A 20207-nucleotide genomic window follows, 5' to 3' on the forward strand; every position below is an offset into this window, starting at 1 on the left:
TCTTAACAACCCCTTTCTTCACTGAACTCCAGTGTTTTTGATAGAAAGCTGCTGGAAATCCGTCCGGGCCAGGAGCTTTCGTTGGGCACATTTGGGCTAGCGCATCTGCTATTTCTTCAGCTGTAAAAGGTTGCTCCAGGTAACTTGCCATTTCTTCCGTAATCTTGATTGGCAACTCAGATAGGACAGCACTTATTTGAGTCGAAGAAGGATTTATTGCGGTGAACATTTTTGTGAAATGCTCTCCTATCACCTACTCCACCTTCTCTGTTTCTTCAACCCAAATTCCTTTCTCATCTTCTAGGCCACAAATTCTATTCTTTTTTCTCATCGCCGAAGCTTTTGTGTAGAAGAATCTTGTATTTTTGTCCCCCTCCTTCAGCCAGTCCGTTCTTGATATTTGTTTCCAAAAACTCTCTTCATCTAAAAGGATGTTGTCAATTTGGTTTTCAATTGTTCGAACTTCAGCTCCATCATCGAAATGATTGTATCTGTTCTTTAACTCATTCAATTTGTTGTTTAACTGCTCCAGCTTCCTACTTCTTCCTTCCAGTTCGTTTTTACTCCATAGTTTCAGCTCTGCCAAAGATGATTTTAACTTCTTCTTAAACAATTCAACTGGGTTTCCATTGTTCCAGTAGCACGATTCCATCCACTCCTTTTTAATTATTTCCTTGCACTTCTCATATGGACTCCACATGTCTTCATAGTGGACCCTTTAAAAAGTTCTCTTCGTGTATCTACTACCTTTTCCTTTTTCTGTCACCTCCATCAGGATAGCGTTGTGATCTGAGCTCCACGAGATCAAATTTCGGGCTGCCTTCTCTTGGAAACAACTTCTCTAATTGCTGTTGCACAAAAATCTGTCGAGCCTCTCTTCGATTATGTGAGGTCCGAATTGTCTATTTGACCAAGTGAAAGAGTACCCGTTACTTCCTAAATCCTCCATATCACTATCCCTAATAGCTTCCCGAAAATTATTCACCAGTTCTGCCCTCCTATCTTTTCCCCCTATTTTCTCATTTAAATTCAACACTTCATTGAAATCCCCGAAACAGAGCCATGGTAGAGAAGATAAGTTAGCTAACCTCCTTAAAAGCTCCCAAGTATGCTTTTTCTGGTCTGTTTCTGGATGGTCATAGATTCCCGTGCATCTCCAATAGCTCCCATTTTCACTATGAACCACTGCATCAACATGGTGCTTGCTGTAGGATTTAATGTCCACCACTATCTCTGAATGCCACATCATTGCCAACCCTCCTCCCAGTCCTTCTCTACTAACCGCAAAGCAATTTTGAAAGTGTAATTTGTATGCATTTTCCTGCATTTGTCTAACTGTCATCTTTGTTTCACAGAAGAATAAGAGTTGAGGCTTGTGCTCCTGTAAAAGTTGCTGGGCTTCTCGGAACGTTCGGCCTTTCCCCAGCTCCCGAACATTCCAGCTTAACACTTTCATTTCTCTCGGCAGGGCTGTCTTGCAGCCTCCGCCGATATCCCATTAATCACATTCTGAAACTTCTCGCTGACTTCCATAAACTCATTTTCACAAATCAATTTAGTTGCTGCAGCTTTCTTTTTTTGGTCTCATGGTGAGTAACCATTCTTTTTTGGGCTGTTTGTTTTGTTTCTCTTCGTTTTTGGACTCTTCCACTCCATACAACAACCGGGCCTTTTTTATTTAATGAGCCTTTCGTTTGTTCCCGCCTTTACTTCCACATTGCGAGCTTGAAGCTTCAATTTCTTTTTCTTGGGCTTGCTTTTATCTCTCCTTGGTCCATCATCAATTTCCTCCATTTTCGATTCTTGTTGGACTCGGCTCTCATTTTGTTTTTGTTGACTGCCCATTCCAGCTGTGTTCCCCTTTGTTTCTGTTACTCCCCCCTTAAAAATTCTCGCGTTGCTTGTATCGAGGGATTTTGTTTTTTTTCAGTATTTCCATCTTGCACAATTATTTCCCTCTCTTCTTTTTTCCTGCCCATAGCTTCTGCTCTTTTTCCCATATCCTAATGCTCTGTGTCTTTGCCAGTAACTTTTTCATTTTCACTCCCTCTACATATTGGCTCCCTATAGTCTGTATCCCTCATCATTAATTGTGTCCCAACTACCTTCTGCAGCTTACCCATATCTCTAGTTGTACTAGCCATACCCGAGTCCAAAAGATGTCTACTGGATCCATCTTCATTGACCATATCTCTCTCTCTACCTTGTTCTATTTCTGCCGTACCTTGGTTCTTTGTATTTTTAGTTGGGGTTGCAAAATTTGCATGTGAATTGCTGGGTTGTGAATCCCACCTATCCTTCATTCTGCTCTGTTTTAGTTTTTTCGTAATGGTCATTGCTTTTAGCCATGGACCGTAAGCCATTTCATCTTTGGACTGAGATTTGTAATGGACACATTCTCTGTATTGGTGCCTTATACGCCCGCAACAAAAACAAAAATCCAGCAGTCGTTCATACATTACACGTATAAGGATATCTTCATCATCTTCCCCTTCTTGTTCTAGCATGATCTTTTTCAACAGTTTGGTAACATCCACTGAAATTCTCATTCTTAAGAATTGTCCAATATATTCCCCTGCCGCGTCAGTTTCTACTTCCTCTACCTTCCCAACCACCTCGCCCAAGACTGTTGCCATCTCCTTTGTCATGCACATAATAGGAACGTCATGAATTTGTACCCAAAATGATAAATGTCTAAAATCTTGCTTTTTCACAGCTCCTATCCCGACTGGTTCTGTAAGCACCATAAGAGCTCTATCAAAATGCCATGGCCCCCCAGCTATTATGCTTCTCTTATCTGCCTCTGAGCCGAATTTGAACATGAACACATTGTCTCCGAGGCTCTCTATCTTCACTTCCCTTGATGTTTTCCATACTCTTTGCATAGCCATCTTCAATCCTTCACTATTCACTCCCCTTGTATTGAGAACTTTTCCTATCAAGCAGCCAGCAACTATTATTTCCCTCTTTGCTTTCATTTTGCTCATGAAGGTAACCCTCCCATATTCCTCATCACTCAACCTTATAGCTCTGCACCTTTTAATTAACTCTTTTGTTTTCATCTGGTAAGAGTAACTGCTCACAAGAACCTTTTTTGGTTGGTGGCCTCACTCCCAACTACAATCTTTAAGGCCTATCTGCCCTTACTGGAGAAGCTCTATCTTAACACAACTACAGCACTACTCGATATCTAACTAGAGAACCACTCACTTAGGAATGACTTACGAGAGTCATGACAACTCTATTTGAGCCTCTCATCTTTTAAGTTTTCAGAAAAAACTTGAAAGAGAGAGAAAAAAACCTTAACCCCACATTTATGATGGCGTGGTTTGGATATTTGAGTCAAGAACAGCCGGATTTACTTCCAATTTATATCTAAGAAAATGCACAACAAGTAACTCGAATTTCTACTCACATGTGTTGAGAGGGAGGTGGTTTACTACTAAACTATGGAGTGGTTTCCAATACTGAACAAGTTCAACACAGGGCAGCTCAATGGTTTTATTTTTAATTAGGTAGGAAATTGCTGAATTATCACTCTTTAGTTTATTACAAAATAATAATAATTTGTTCCCTGTTTTTTTTATTTTAATGACTGATAAAAATTATAATTATTACTGATAGAGATACATCAGAATCAATCTCTTGACCAATTCTCTCATAATCTTGTGCTTACCGTTATAGATAATATCCGTTGTAAATGCTCCTTTATTTACTCATTCTTTCTCTCCTTGACTTATTCTCTTTAATTCAAATTGTAATCAAATCTAAGATAATTATTACCCTTTGTATTCCAACTACAGTCTGTATATATATATATATATATATATATATATATGATAACTCTACGAAATGAGAGTTATCATGGCACTTTTAGACTTAAATCAATACTACTTAGAGAGTAAATTATGTGTTTCTATTGTATTTTTGTTACATTTTGCATAAATAATCATTTTAGTCAATCTTAATAAGTTTTGCTCGATTTAAAGTAATTCGTGCTCAAATTATGTGCATAATTGTAGGTTTCTAGAAGCTTATAATTCATGGAAGGAATGCTATGCAATAGGCTTGCAAAAATAAAGAAAGAACATGGCTACAAAAGAGTTGAAACAAATCTGAAACAGTGCAATTGCTGTAGATATTACTGTAGCAATCTTGGAACAACGACAAAGAAAATTCCGCGCGGGATACTTGCAGAATTGTGATCTGTAGTTTCCTAATCTGACTTATGCGCGCCCTAGGCTTCTGTTTACCCTAATTTTCAACTATAAAAGAAGCACACATCATAAGGAAAAGGGAGAGCCGTCACCCAAGGAGAAAAACACAAAGAAACAAAAGAAAAACAAGATTCAAGAGAGAGATTAAGGGCTGCACAATAGGAGAATTTGCAGAAATCAATTGGGAGCTCAATCATTCTTATTCTTCTCTTGCTTTCTCGTTTTCTATTTATTTATGGGGATGTGTTTCATGGCTGAAACTTTGTTCTTTATTTTTATTTTGCAAACCATGAACTAAATTTATTTGTGGCTGAGTGATAAACAATCTTGATGGTTTATTGACTGAATATATGTGTTGTTGCATGTTTGCTGTAGCAGTTTGTTTTGATAATATTTATATTTATTCATTATTTTGGTTGATCACCCATTTAATGATACAAGTTAGGAGAGAACCGCAAAAGGGCCTATCTTAGTAGAACATATCAGAACAATACTTGATCTTAAATTGAGTTTCCCGGATTGAGGTTTACTTGAGTCCCAAAAGGGTCATGCTTGATTTAAGATTAGTAATGAACTAGACATAAGGATTCACCTTGTATGGTAAATAGAACCTAAGCGTGTAATACTATATCTTATGTTGGCATAACAACTGATCACTGTTAGGTTACATATAGATATAAGATATCCAACATACGACGACTGAGGATACATAAGGATTCTACCCAGTGCTGTAGCAAATACTGCAGCAGCCGAGCAAACCATTAGAAAATAGTCAAGACCATTAGGAGAGTTTATTCACTCAACTACTATATATTCCCATTAGTTTTATCCTTGAGTTTGACGTGATAGTTTACTTTGTTGCATTTATTTATTGCGTTTTTATTTTAATTAGTACATTAGTTTCATTAATTGTTTATTTTATTTTAGCACAAAATCTGCACTGTTAAGATTGTTGTAGCAAATCTGATAATATCAATCCCTGTGGAGACGATCTTGAATACTCATCACTTTATTACTAGTTGTGTACACTTGCACATGGACACCAATAGCATTAGTATTTATACACCAACAATATACGACTAACATCAATAATAAAAATACAACTTCACTTTCATTCACAATTGATATAATTTCCCTTTATAATTACTACTTTCGTAAACATCCCCAAGGAGACGCTAATTGTCAATATGAAGATTAGCAAAAACAAATCATATATACTTGACAATTAAATAGTAACAATAACAATTTTGATTTTTTTTAAAGAAAAAAATATAGAAATAGGGTTCTTTGGAGTAATAAGAGTATTGGAATAAAATTACTCGGTGGAAAAAGAACCAAGATTTTGAGGCAAAAAATGGGTAAACTTAGGACACTGTAATTCAAATAAAAATGTGTCTTTTGACATGATCAGGAAATTATTGAATTTCAAAATGTGAGGGAATTAAACTTCTTTCCAACAAAACACCCTTCTAGTTTCCTTGTTGGAAAGGTAATGCTTAATCCCTTCAAACCCTGTTTATTTTTGGAAGCCTCTTTCCTTTCTTGAAAAAGCTTTTAAAATTATTATCAACCTCGTTTCCACTGTTGGTATCTTGGAAAATCTTGTAAGATTGGCAAGGGAGAAGGCAAGAGACGCCGCAGAAGAATACTTCAAGATTCAGAATATTAACATGGCCATCAAAATCTTGAAACCTGCCAAAGAATTTAATCCAGATTTGGCCAGCATCGATAATTACTTCACTGCCTACAAAGCCTACACTGTGTGACATTCTCGCCGCTACTGATAATCCTGAAGTGGACACGAGCGTAATCAAGAAATAGTACAAAAAATTGGCGCTAATGTTGCATTCTGAGAAGACCCATCAATTGTCGTCGGTGGTGCTTTCAAGATTGTCCAATCTGCCATGGAGGGTTCTAGCAAATCCTGAAAGAAGAGAAGCTCACGATAGCAGTTTCATTAAGAATAAAAATAAAACAGGTTCTTCATCAAGTTCAAATCATCCTCAGCCTCCAGAAGATCATGTTTATAATAATTTCTCAAGACCTCGGAAGCCTTCATCTAGGTCCAAATCTGCAACCCACCACCAGAGTAACAAAACATCAGGTAGGAGCAAATAGAACACCTTTTAGGAGTACTATCAATATACCATCACATAAATTGTAAATACATGTGTTAAGTATATTATTTATAGAGTCGGCATCTCACGGTCAAGTTTAGTTAAATTAAAATTTTATTTATTGATTATCCTATAATAAATTTTAATTTATTAAATCCTTAATTTAGTGAAATTCTAATTTATTAGAAATATTTGTTTCCTAGTTTAATTAAATATTTAATTTAACAAGTCAATTAGTGACGAGATTCTACAATTGGTGCATAGGATTTATTATAGAAAGAAGTTGGTTCAAATATGAAGTTTATTAAATACTCTAAATATTTCTTAGGAGACAAGAAAGATAAGAATATCAAATTTATTCATGTCCAAATTTATTGGTATTATAAAAGGAAAAAAACTCTTATTTGGAAATAATTGAAGTCTTTTAAGACTTGTGACTTTTGTAAAACCCTAGTGCCTATATAAAGAGAAGTATTTCACAACTGAAAAAACACAATACAAAACAAAAAGTAGAGAAGCAAAATTTGGTCTCCTATATCTTGAGAATCCGAATTTGGTGCATGATGTTGTACTAAACATTGAAGAATTGATATTGATCACTTTAAAATGGTCAAAATTGGAGATAAAGATTATAAGATTAGTTTGATCAACAGTGTGCTTTTATATTTGAAATTTTGACCATGAATATTGATTAATTTTTGGGAAAAAAGTCTTGATTGAATTGTTTGCACACACACAGACACACACAAGCTCACATTTCTCTAATATTTAATTATTTGAGGAACTAGAGTCTTGACTTCATGGATTAATGTTTGTTGTGAAAAATTCTTTGATACATTGATTTTCACTTGTTCAAGTTTGTTATTAATGCATAAAAATTCATTTTTTTAATTCTTGAAAATTTTGTTCATGATGCATGTGCATTATCAAGTTCTTACATATTGGTATAATTTTAAGGTTTAAGAGTTACACATTCTTGAAGCAAAACCCTAATTTTGTTTTCGAAAGTGCATTAAATCATTTTTGCTCATAAAAAATGAACAATTGCATTCTTTTGGTCATAACTTTGTCCACAAAACTCCAAATTCAGTTCTATATGGATTTGCACTCTAAATCTACCTTGTTCATTCCTAGCTAAATTTCAAAGTTCATTCATTTGCACTGTGTTTTTTATTCGAAAAACTATCATGCAACTCTTTTTTTTTTCACATTTTACTTGGTATTCATGACTTTTTGCTTTGGATTATGCTTGCTATTGTTCTACTACATGATTTAAGATTGTTGGCGTCTTACATTGGATCAAAATCTTATTTCGCAATCCTTTCCTTATGAAAGCATGATTTTTAATCCTCTTCGAATCAGGCTAGCCACCTCATGTTTATAAGGAAGCCTCTAGGATAATTATTTTTCACTCAATTTTCTTGGCTTCTTCTTCATAATTTCAGTTGCTTCAAATTCTTTTCTTCTTTTTGTTAATTTCTTTTTGCTTTTATTACTTTTCTTTAATGGCTCCAAGTATATCTAAGCTTAAGGAAGGTAAGAGCTCGCATGCTCAATCTAACTCTAATCATTGTCACACTCTTCCACCATATCTTTGTTCAAATTGTGGATAACTTGATGTGATCTATGTTCTTAATGATGATGAGGATTCTGGTCCCAAATTTGGTCAAGTATCTACTCGAGAATCCATGAGTTCAATGACTATGACTCCATAGAAAGTGATCCCAGCGAAGATAGTCTTAGTTTTGGCCTTTAGCCTCTGACTCGAAGACAACAGCCACTGCTACTACCATTCCTTCTGTCGTCGCCGACCAGCAGCTGTCATTACATGCTACCTCATACGTTGTCGATAGTGAAGCATGTCCGAGTGCTCTTCATGATCTTCACATCTATTTTACTGCATATGTTTGTCCTTCTCCTCAATCTAATCCTATTCTTTTTCATGATCTCTTGATTATGCTTTTAATTATTTTGCTATCAACCTTAGTTGATCTTGAGGCTAAAATTTTGAAACAAGGCCCTAAGTACTAGAAGTCAGAAGATCTAAAAATTCTTTAATAAAATAAAATTATCTCCCTAAAATTTAAATACCATTCTCCTAATTGATTGAATCATGTAGTTAAAAACTTTTTTTAAAAAAAAAATCTCTTGCTTTTGCCAAAAGGTTATAAAAGTGAGGATCTTGGCATGCAAATTTCTAAAATGAGTAGTAGTGAGGATAACTATGTCACGACCTTGTTTCAAAATTTTAACCTAAAGATGGACAAGGGCAGGAGCAAAATAATTAAGAGGAAAATGAATATAATCAGATTGGGTAAAAGGATTAACAGGGACTACAAAATATGTAGAAAGATCACAAACAGTCGTGCTTCATTATCGGCGGTGCGGGAGGCTGCATGCAGTAATGGCTGCTGCTAATCGTCGAACATAGAAGGAATGATGGTGGTGGTGGCTGTTGTCCTAGAGTAAAAGGCTAAAGGTCTAGAGCTAAGACTATCCACACTGGGATCACTTTCGATGGAGTCGTCGTCACTTGAACTCATGGATTCTCTATAGGGGTGTCAAAAAAGCCTGCCCAGACCTGGCCAATCCAGTCTGGGAAAAATTAAGACCACATACACATAAAAACTGGACCTGGGTTTGAAATTCTCAAACCCGGACATTTCAGGGCCCGGGTCCGGGTTTAACACCAAAAACTCAGAACCCGGACTGGACCCGATTTTTTAATAAATTAAAAATATATTATATATAAATATATAATTATGAATTTATGATATGCGGGATATTATTTAAATTTATTGTGTGATTGTTGTGTTGTTGAATTTAATTTATTTTTTTAATATATAGATTGAATGAGTTTAAGTTAGAAATTAGATGAATTTAGGTATTAGAAAGTAGATTGAAATAATTTTTATTTATCATTTGTGCAAAATTTGCATTGTTAGTATGTTATATATTTGTATTTGACTATTTTTGTAATACCCCAATTCTCCTCAGGGTATTTTAGTCTTTTTAGTTTTTAATAATCCTTTTTACCCTAGTATAAATAGAATAAGATGTATTTCGCCATTATAAGAGAGAGGGAAAGAGAAATCGGTTGAGGAAAAAAAAAACAGAAAAAAAGAGAGAGAGAGAAAGATGGAGAGAAAGAGAGAAAAGAAAAGAAAAAGAGAAGAAGAAAGTCTTCTTCTTTATTCTAGTATAAGATGTCTTTCGCCATTATAAGAGAGAGGGAAAGAGAAATCGGTTGAGGAAAAAAAATAACAGAAAAAAAGAGAGAGAGAAAGATGGAGAGAAAAGAGAGAAAAGAAAAGAAAAAGAGAAGAAGAAAGTCTTCTTCTTTATTCTGCCATGACCAACATATGAGATCAAGTTGCATAAATTGAATTAGGTATTGTTGAGAGAAGATTTGGATTTGGAGGTAAGTTTTAGTTCTTGGTTTTTATTGATTTGTTGTGGAGAAACATGATTTCAATAGAAGTAGAAACCTAAGATTTTGCAGAAATATGCTGACAGTACATTATTACAAAAATCATAGTAATTTGCACAAATTGATTTTGATTCCTATTTTGGATATGGTAAACTAGACATCGTCTAGAATGTTTTGAAACTTGTTTCAAGTTAATCGGATAAGATTTCAATTAATTATGATTTTTCAAAGTCAAGTCTGAAAACCTGGAAATTTATGATTTCAGTGAATAACGTGAATTACGAAATTATTTTTACCATAGCTAGACTTCTTCAAAAATTACGAAATTTGGACCAATTATTTTTATATATGTCTAGTATGATTTTGGAAATTTTCATGATTTTATGATAAAGCAATAAATTGTTTTGTATTTTCAAAGCAAGTGTGTTCAAAACAGAAAACTGTTTGACAATATTGATGATGTCTGAAACGTTAATTATTTTCAATAGGTTTTGAAGGAATTATGTTACAAAATATTTGTCAATGAACTTTCAATATGTCAGCATATGGTCTGCAAAATTTTAGATTTTTCCAATGAGGGAATAATTTATTAAAAATCGGAGAATATAGACCGTTCTGTTTTGAGGGCCGGTTATTGAGGACATTGAGGTTGAGCTTATGAGATGTTTAAATTGAGATAGTTAAGGACATTAGTGTTTATGATTGAGACTTGATTATATCTTATCAAATATTTATTGATGATTTTTGGTTGATGAAATCAGTACGCATGTGTTACATAAGGATGCCAATAGGTAAGTAAACTAGACTTCAAAACGAATCACAATAAACAATATATATGTTTGACTTGTGTGAAAAGCCTATTTTGATATGTACTAATATGGATCTATATGTCTTTGCCCATATGTTTATGTAATATGTTGTTATATGTTGAGCGTGATTATGTACATGGGCATATGTATGTGTGATGGTTCATTAGCATGAGCACGAAAATGCATTGAGTTTTCTATGAATGAGAAAGTGGATTTTAACAAATGAGATTTCTGTTTTATGAGATTTTGCATTGGGGGCCACCTCTTGAGACTATGCGGGGGCCACCTCTGGAGGGTTAGAGCGCCGCAAAGTGCCACGCATGGTGCAAAGTGCCACGCACAGAACAAAATGTTACAATTGCAGAATATGTATTTCATTGAAAGTAGAGGTGGCAAAAATACCCGCCCGATCCGGACCCGGACCGTACCCGGGCATTGCGGACCGGGTAATACCTGGCCCGGGTATGAAGTCGAGTCGGTCTTGGGCATCACTTGATAAACCCGGAACCAGGATTTTATTAAAAAAATTATAAAATATATATTATTTTAAATGTTTTATATTTATTTAACTCATTTATTATACATATATAAAGTTTTAAACACTTTATGTTTATATTTTCATGTCAAATTTTATTGAAATAAATTTAAAACTGATAAAATTACCAAAAAATAAAAAATATATACACATAAAATATTAAAAAATATAAATTTGGGTACGCAGATTAAAACCCAGCCAGGACTCGGACCCGGACCGGTTGCATCCGAGCAGGGTCCAGTCATGGCAATACCCGGACCCGGCCCGGGGTTTTGCCATCTCTAATTGAAAGAAAATGAGAAAGTTTGAAAGCGACAAAAAGAGATTTTGATGAATTTGTTTTACAGTATTTCCAAAAGATCATGACATATCATCCATTTGCATTATGTATAAATATGTATGTATTTCTGTATAAGAAAAACTAGTTTGGTTACTAGGTTTTGTACTCATTATAGTTTATTGTAATTCAGTATTCAGAAGTCATGATTGATTCGTGATGAGTGAGAAGATAGATTTGGATTGAGGATGGTAGATGGTTTGGCTAAATTTTTAAGTTATTCCGCTGGCTTTTGTATTTGAGGCTCGAATTTTATCGTTTGTAAGAGTTACTTAAATTCATATGTGAGTTATGGTCAGATTTGCCCTCGGAGTTCGGGCTGGGGTGCTACAATTTTCTTTTTTAAAGCATGAGATTGAATGAGTTTATTTGATTATTTTCTTTTTTTAAAATTTGCATTGTTAGAGAAATGAAAGAAAAAATTGAAGAAAAAAAATTGAAGTTATCACATGCGGGTTTAGAAGCCCAGATAAAAACCCGAACCCGGAAGGTGCCGAGCTCGAGCCCGGACCACACCTGAAAAATCTGAGTTTTAACCCGAGTCTGGTCTTGCATTTCACTCATCCGGTCTGGTCCCGGGCAACACCAAAACCCGAATCGGACTCGGATTTTGCCAAGCCTAATTTTCTAGGAGGTACTGGACCAAATTTGGGACCAGAATCCTCATCTTCATTAAGAATAAGGATCACATGAGGTCGTCCACAACCTGAACAAAGGTAGGGTGGAAGAGTGCGACAATGCTTAGAATTAGGTTGATCATGAGAGCTTTCACCTTGCTTAAGCTTAGAGATGCTTGAAGTCATGCAAGAAAAGTAATGAAAGCACAAAAAGTTAGCAAGAAAAAGAAATGAATCTTGAACAACTAAAATTATGAGGAAAAAGCCAAGAAAATTGAGTGAAGAATAATGATTCTAGAGACTTCTTTGTCCAGAGGAGCTAGCCTAATTCAAAGAGGATTAAAAATCCTACTTTCATAAGGATTGAGAAATAAGATTTTGATCCAATGTAAGACACCATAAATCCTAAATCACGTAGTAGAAAGATAATCAAGTATAATCCAATGCAAATAAGTCATGAATATAAAGTAAAATGCAAAAAAAAAAGTGATGCATGATAATTTTTCGAAATAAGAACACTGTGTAGATGAATGAATTTCAAAACTAAACTAGGAACAAATTGGATAGAACTAGAATGCAATCCATAACTATTGGATAGTTCTTTGAATCATCTTTTCAAAGAATTTTATAGAACCGAATTTTGATTCTGTCAAAAAAGTTAGGACCAAAAGAGTACAACCTGTTCAGTTTTGACAGGCAAAAATGGTTTAATGCATTTTATAAAATAAAATTAGGGTTTTTCTTTAAAAAATGTGCAACTCTTAAATCCTAAAATTATATCAATATTTAAGAACATGATAATGCACATGCATCATAAACAAAATTCTCAAAAATAAAAAAAAAATTATGGATTAATAACAAACTTGAACAAGTGAAAAATCAATGTACGAAGGAATTTTTCATAACAAGCATTAATACATGAAATCAAAACTCTAATTTCCTCAAATAAGTAATGATAAGAGAAATTTCAACTTGTTTGTGTGCAAGCAATTCAATCAATACCTTTTTCCCAAAAATTCATCAATACTCATAATCAAAGTTTCAAATATAAAATATACAATTGGTCAAACTAACCTTATTGTTTTCATTTCCAATTTTGAATATTTTAAATATGACAAAGATGTGTGTAAAGTGAACCTTTGTATCCATTTGGATTTTGCAATTTAGCACAAGTGTTTTTCTCATTGGGAAATAATTTAGCTCATTGATAATTAAAAAGTGTCTATAATCAGTAGTTTTCACTCCATCTCTGAATATAGCCTTCTTCTCATGGTAGATTTTCCTCTATATAGTTTTTGCTACTTAGTATCAAATTACTCAAGAATAATTTTACTATTAAATGTTATAGGTAGCTATTTCTGTCCATAGTATCTGTACATATTAGAGGTCCTACGACAAGATAAGAATTAAGGCAAACAATCATAACTCAAGTCAAATATTCACAACAAAGATCATGTCAATATCAAAACCTTGTCAAAGTAAACACGGAATTGAAATAACATTGAATTGAAATTCATGTGCTTTTGAAGAAAGATCAAATAACTCTAATCAAAACATGTTCAAAGCTTTCAAGTCTTTAAAAACATGAAAAATTATTTGTCTTTTATTAATCCAATAACTCATCAATTTTTCACAAACAAAACACAAAAACAAAGACTTAAAATTAAAAACACATAAATGCATACGTTATATCTAAAGCAAAAAATGCATGACATAATCTAAAGATAAAACATTTTGACTTACATAGAATATACACCCAAAGTTTCCTTCAAGATCAAATCATTTAGAATCTAAAGCTTTTATAAAAATAATCAACAAGTTGTTTTTTAGTATCAATGTATTCTAAGGACACAATCTTGCTCTTAACTAAATCTCTAATAAAATGATGATGAATATCAATATGCTTAGTCTTAGAATGTTGAATAAGACTTTTGGAAATATCAATAACACTAGTGTTATCCCAAAACACAGTCAGATTATCCTCAAACATACTATAATCCTCAAGCATTTGTTTCATCGAGAGTAATTGGGTGCAACAACTTCCAGCTGCAATATATTCAGCTTTAGTTGTGAGAGAGAAATTAAATTCTATTTTTTACTATGCTATGTGACCAGCTTGTTTCCAAGATAAAAATATCCTCCAGTGATGCTTTTTTTATCATCAGTATTTCCAACCTAATTTGCATCTCGATATCTTACAAGACTTGAATTAGTGTCATTAATACATGTTGGTAAATTTTATAATCAAATGCTATTGATGCCAATGTGTAAGTGTACACAACAAGTAATAAAGTGATGAATATTCAAGATCGTCTCCACATGGATTGATGTCACTAGAAATGCTACAGCAATCACAATAGTGTAATCTACCTTAAGTCCGAAGTTAACAAATGTAAAGTAGGTTCTATTGAAATTGATAATTGTGAGATAATAAAATAAAACAATGCAGTAATGAATTAAATTAAATTAAATGCTTCTAAGAATCAATTGAGAATATGGTAGTTGAATGATCAAACTCTCTTTATGGGCTGACTGCTTTTCATCAAATTAACACCAGTTGTTACAGTAATTGCTACAATACTGGGCAAAATTATTCTGCATCCTCAATTGTCGCGTGTTGGAACTCTCACACCCTTAAGTATATTAGCAATGACTAGTTACTATTCTACATGACCTTATGAACCTTTATTCTCTTCATCCTACAAGGTGAGTACTTATGTCTAGTTTGTCACAAATCTTAACTTCAAGTATAGCTCTTATGAGATTCAAGATAACTTAATCCAGGAAACTTAAATTAAGATAATGTATTACTCTAATAATATCCACTAAGACATGTCCTTCTGCGTCTCTATCTTAACTTAAACTATTAAATGGGTGGTCAACCGAAATAACAGTTATAATAATAATTACTAAAGTAAAATGCTACAACAATAATATAGCAACTCATAAGAATAGTCAAAAACCCATTAGATTATTTGTCACTCAACTACAAGCAAATCTAGTTCATATTCTGAAATAGAAAAAAAAAACATCAACATATTGTTCACGAGATACTTAGATTAGTCAAAGAAAGAAGAAATGTATAAGTTGATAACGGCAAAAAATAAATCTAAATAACTCTACAGGATTTTTCAATGCTGCTGAAGCCGTCCTCTTGAATTCTGATCTTCTTCTTCTTTTTCTCTCTAATGTGTTTGATGATAATTCCTTACTGTCGTTTTATGTGGTCCGCACCTCCTTTTATAACTAAAAACTAGGGTAAATAAAAGTTTCGGGCGTGCATGAGTTAAATTAGGAAACTACAGATCGCGATTCTACAGCTGACTCATGCTATGTTTTCTCCCTCAGTGCTCCAGGATTGCTAAAGCAATGGTTACTCTAACAATGGCTAACGCTGCACTGTTCTCGGTTGTGATTTACTTCTTTTGTGGCCATATTCTTTTCTCCTCTTGCTAGTCTAATATCTCAGCATCCCTTCATGAATTATAAACTTCTAAAAACCTACAATTATGCACACATTTTGAGCACAAATTACTTTAATTCAAGCAAAACTTATTAAGACTCACTAAAATGAATGTTTATGCAAAATATAATAAAAACACCTCATTTACTCTCTAAGTGATCTTGATTTAAGTCTAGAATTGTTGTAATAACTCTCATTTCATAGAGTTATCAATATACCAAATACCATCATCGACTGTCCCACTAATGAAACGAATGATTCATTTAACAGTTGCTAAGTGTTACTCCTTCGGATTCCCTTGGTAACTAGCATATACACCAACACTAAAACATATGTTAGGTCTACTTTTAGTCAAATAAAGTTAGCTGCCAATCATGCTTTATAAAGACTAGGAACAACACTATAACTATTATTATTATCAATATTTAACTTGTTATTAGTATCAATAGGAGTTCTCATTGTTTTGCTAAGTTTAAACCAAACCTCTTAACTAAGTTCTTGGCATACTTACTTTGTTTGATAAAAATTTCATTCTTCACTTGTTTCACTTGCAAACCTAAAAAGTAAGTCAATTCATCCACCACACTCATCTCAAACTTCTTTTTCATTTGACTCACAGATTCTTGCACATGATCAGAAGTAAAACCAAACACTATATCATCAACATAAAGTTGAATAATTAAAATCCCTATATTAAGTTGCTTAACAAATAGTGTTCTATTTACTGCGCCTCGCTTATAGCTTTTTCAAGCAAGAATTTAGTCAAACTTTCATACCAAGCACAAGGAGTTTGCTTTAAACGTACAAAGTCTTTTTTAATTTAAAAACATGGTTTGGGAAATGGGGGTCAAAACCTTTAGGTTGTTTAACATAGGCTTCTTCATTTAAGACGCCACCAAAAAATGCGCTCTCGACATCCATTTGAAATAAATTAAAGTCTATTAGACAAGCAACTACAAGAAGCAAACGAATAGACTGTAATCTAGCAATTAGTGCAAAGGTTTCATCAAAATCAATACCTTGGATTTGTGTGTAATATTGTGCTATCAACCTAGCCTTATTTCTCACTATGTTACACAATTCATCAGTCTTGTTCTTAAAAATCCATTTGGTTCCTATAACATTAGTGTGACTAGGTCTATGTACTAGCATCCATACATTATTTTTGTTCAAATTATTATAATTCTTCTTCCATAGATCTAACCTAGACTTCATCAAGTAAGGCTTTTTAAGCCTTCTTAGGTTCAATCAACGATGTAAAGCAAATAAATCTTACCATATTTGCACACCTTTTTCTTATGACTAATTGTTCATCAAGATTACTTAAGACAATGTCAGACGGGTTATTCTTTTTACCTTTTGATGATGGTTCTTTTCTAATTGGGTAATGCAAGTTTATGATTGCTTGATGCTTTGAAACTTTTCCTTTACAATCCTTAGAGTTTCTCGAGTTTCCTTAGTTATGTCTTCTACAATTGTTCTTTTTCTTTCAAAGAAGATTCACTAGATTGACATTTCTCAATGATTCAATCTGCGAGAGCAGCTAACAACCTTTGTTGTTTCTAAAAGACTGATTATTTCTTCCTCAATAGAGTAATTTGCAAAATCTTGATAGTGATCAATAACTATATTCGTAGATTCAATAATACTATAGGTCCTTATAGTATAAACATGAAATGCTCTATTATCATTACAATACTCAGGAAAAACACATGTGTCAACTTTTGAATCAAATATACCGATGTGGTCATGATAATTCAATATAAACACGTACTCTCCAAAATATGAAAGTAACGTAGATTAGGTTTCTTACCTTTCTAAAACTCATAAGGAGGTTTTTTTTAGTATTTGGACAAAGATAAACACGATTAATGGTGTAGTAAATAACTTTAAGCACTTCAGTCCTTAATCTCTTTAATAGTTTCTTCGAGTTCAACATCACTCGAGCCATTTCCTATTAGGTCCTATTCTTTCTTTCTACAGCATCATTTTGTTATGGATTAATAGATGAGGAAAATTCATGTGAAATTCCATGTAAATTATAATATTCCTCAAAACTAAAGTTTTCAAATTATTTTCCATAATCACTCCTAATTCTAACAATATTGCAATCTCGTTCATTTTTAACCTTTTCACGTTGCTTTTTGAACACATCCAATATATCTAATTTTTCTCTAATAAATCAACCCATGTATATCTATAAAAATCATCTACACACATAAATACATACCTTTTTCAAGTTGAACATTTAACTTGCATTGTTCCCATAATGTCCATATGAAGTAGCTGAAGTACCTTAGACATTGTTCTATCTTGAATGGCTTTATGTGACGCCCTTTGATATTTGCCAGATTGACATAATCCACGTACTCCTATTGTCTCTTTTTAAGCATTGGAACTCATTTGACAGTATTTATTTTTATAATTTTAGTTAATAGCTTTTAGTTCCAATGACCAAGCTTTTGATGTTATAAGTCTGTTTCATCAAAAGTGGTCTTATGAAAAATAATTAAACTAGTCAATTTATAATAATGATTAGATAATCGATGCCTTTCCAAAATGCAATTTCCATTAACATCGAGAACACAACATTTGTTCCTGTCAAAATTTACAACAAGTTCTAGTCACAAATTTGATCAATGCATTTGCTTTAAGACCCTTACATACATAGATATTGTCATGTTTTGTGGAACCTTCCATATTCAGTGTTCTTTTTCCAAGCAAATGACTTTTCACACCATCAGTAAAAGTCACATTTTCTCGACTAACTTCTTGATAATTGATCGAGGCACTTTTATCACCTCTCATGTTTAGAGCAACCACTATCAACGTACCAAAAGTCAGTAGTACAAGCTCTTAAGGAATTAAAAGAAAGATAAGCATTATAATTAAACTTACTGATCCAAGTGGTTCTAGATTTATTACCATTTGTCCCAAACTTAGGTCTAGCTGTCATCCTAGGTTTCCCAAAAGAATAATTAAAAAAAATAACACTTTTCATATATTTCATAAGCTTGAAGCAACTAAGTCTTGTATGTCCTTTAACATGGCAATAGAAATAAGCATGTTGTTCTTACTTTGATGAACTGGTGAAGAATATGCAATAGCTTTACCTTTTTAAAGATATGGAATTTTAGCTACAGGTGGAGAAGTTGTCGGTGGAGAAGCTTTAACAAGCACACCTTGACTATTTAAGTCTTCACCATGTTGCTATCTAAGACTATGATGATCCGAGCTAGATTTGCCAATTGACAAGACATGATCTAACTTTTGATTTCCAAAATTCATCATCCGAAGTAACTTTTGATATTCTCTAATTTAGTAGTCACTGCAAGCAATTGGTTCTCTTTGTCAGTAAGTAAAAACTTGTAATGAATTAACTCACTCTCAAGTTTTGCCCTATCATCCAAAAGATTGGATACTTGAGTCATTAAAGTCATATTCTTATTGTAGACTTATTTCCATTTAGCGAGCATCATCTTATAAGCTTTCATGAAAAGTTTTATTGTCATTTATATCAATTAACATGCTAAATTATTTTGGTTCGTCATTTGTTGTTGTTTATACTTGTTTCAAATTCATGTTTTAGCTCCAAGATTTCATTGAAGACTTGTGTTGGTTTGCTTTTACCAAAGAATGCCAAAGGGGGAGATTGTTAAGTCCATTATTTGTAGAGTTGGCATCTTATAACAAGTCTAGTTAAATTGAAATTTTATTTATTGAACATCTTGTAATAGGATTTAATTTATTTAATCCCTAATTTAGTGAAATTCTAATTTATGAGGAATATTTATTTCTTAGTTTAATTAAATGTCTAATTTAGAAAGTCAATTGGCGACGAGATTCTATAATTGATGCAGAGGATTTATCTGAAGCAAGAAGTTGGTTCAAACAAGTAGTTTACTACATGCTTTAGATATTTCTTAGAAGATAAGCAAGACAGCAATATCAGATTTATTCTTATTCAAATTCATAATAATTACAAGAGGAAAAAAAACTCTTAATTAGAAAGAATTCAAATCTTTTAAGAATTGTGATTTTAGTAAAACCTTAGTGCTTATATAAAGAAAGATATTTCAAAATTAAAGAAACACAACATAAAGCACAAAGTAGAGAAGCAAAATTCAGCTTCCTCCCTAGAGAAATTGAAATCAGAATAAGTTGTTTACTTGAGATATAAAAATTGAAGTTGGAATGAACTGCATTCCCATTAATGTGTTTCTTTTTTTACAATCGGAATTGACTGTTATAAGTTACTAAAATACCTTAGTTAATTATTGTCTCTAGTGTTATTAGAATATATAATAAGAATAACAATAATAAAACTGCAAATAATAATAACGATGACAATAACATTAATTAAACTAATTAATTTAATTAATAATAATGAAATAACGACAATAATAATAATAATAATTAAAATGATAAAGTTAATATATCTAAATACTAATACCAACAACAACAACAACAGTAGCAACATGAATGACAATAATAATAATAATTAATAAAATTAAAAAATAATATTATTAATAGATTTTGACAATGATAATATTAATAAAAATAATAATAATGTTCACTAATAATAATTAAAATAATAAAGTTAATATATTTTAATAAAATAATAATAATGACAATTATAATAATATAAATATAAATTTTGATGATGATGACAATAATTAGAA

The 20207-nt window shown here is 32.7% G+C and overlaps 2 protein-coding genes across 2 annotated transcripts; both read right to left on the reverse strand.

Moving 5' to 3' along the window:
- Positions 1–253: 253 nt before the first annotated feature.
- On the reverse strand, positions 254–700 carry LOC112098885. Its single transcript, XM_024185510.1, has one exon. It carries the CDS (start codon positions 698–700, stop codon positions 254–256), a length of 447 nt encoding a protein of 148 aa, XP_024041278.1.
- A 1303-nt stretch (positions 701–2003) lies between these two features.
- Positions 2004–3062, reverse strand: LOC112098886. Its single transcript, XM_024185514.1, has one exon. It carries the CDS (start codon positions 3060–3062, stop codon positions 2004–2006), a length of 1059 nt encoding a protein of 352 aa, XP_024041282.1.
- Positions 3063–20207: the final 17145 nt, after the last annotated feature.

The sequence above is a fragment of the Citrus clementina genome, unplaced genomic scaffold (assembly GCF_000493195.1).
Source record: "Citrus clementina cultivar Clemenules unplaced genomic scaffold, Citrus_clementina_v1.0 scaffold_9, whole genome shotgun sequence".
Lineage (NCBI taxonomy): Eukaryota > Viridiplantae > Streptophyta > Magnoliopsida > Sapindales > Rutaceae > Citrus > Citrus x clementina.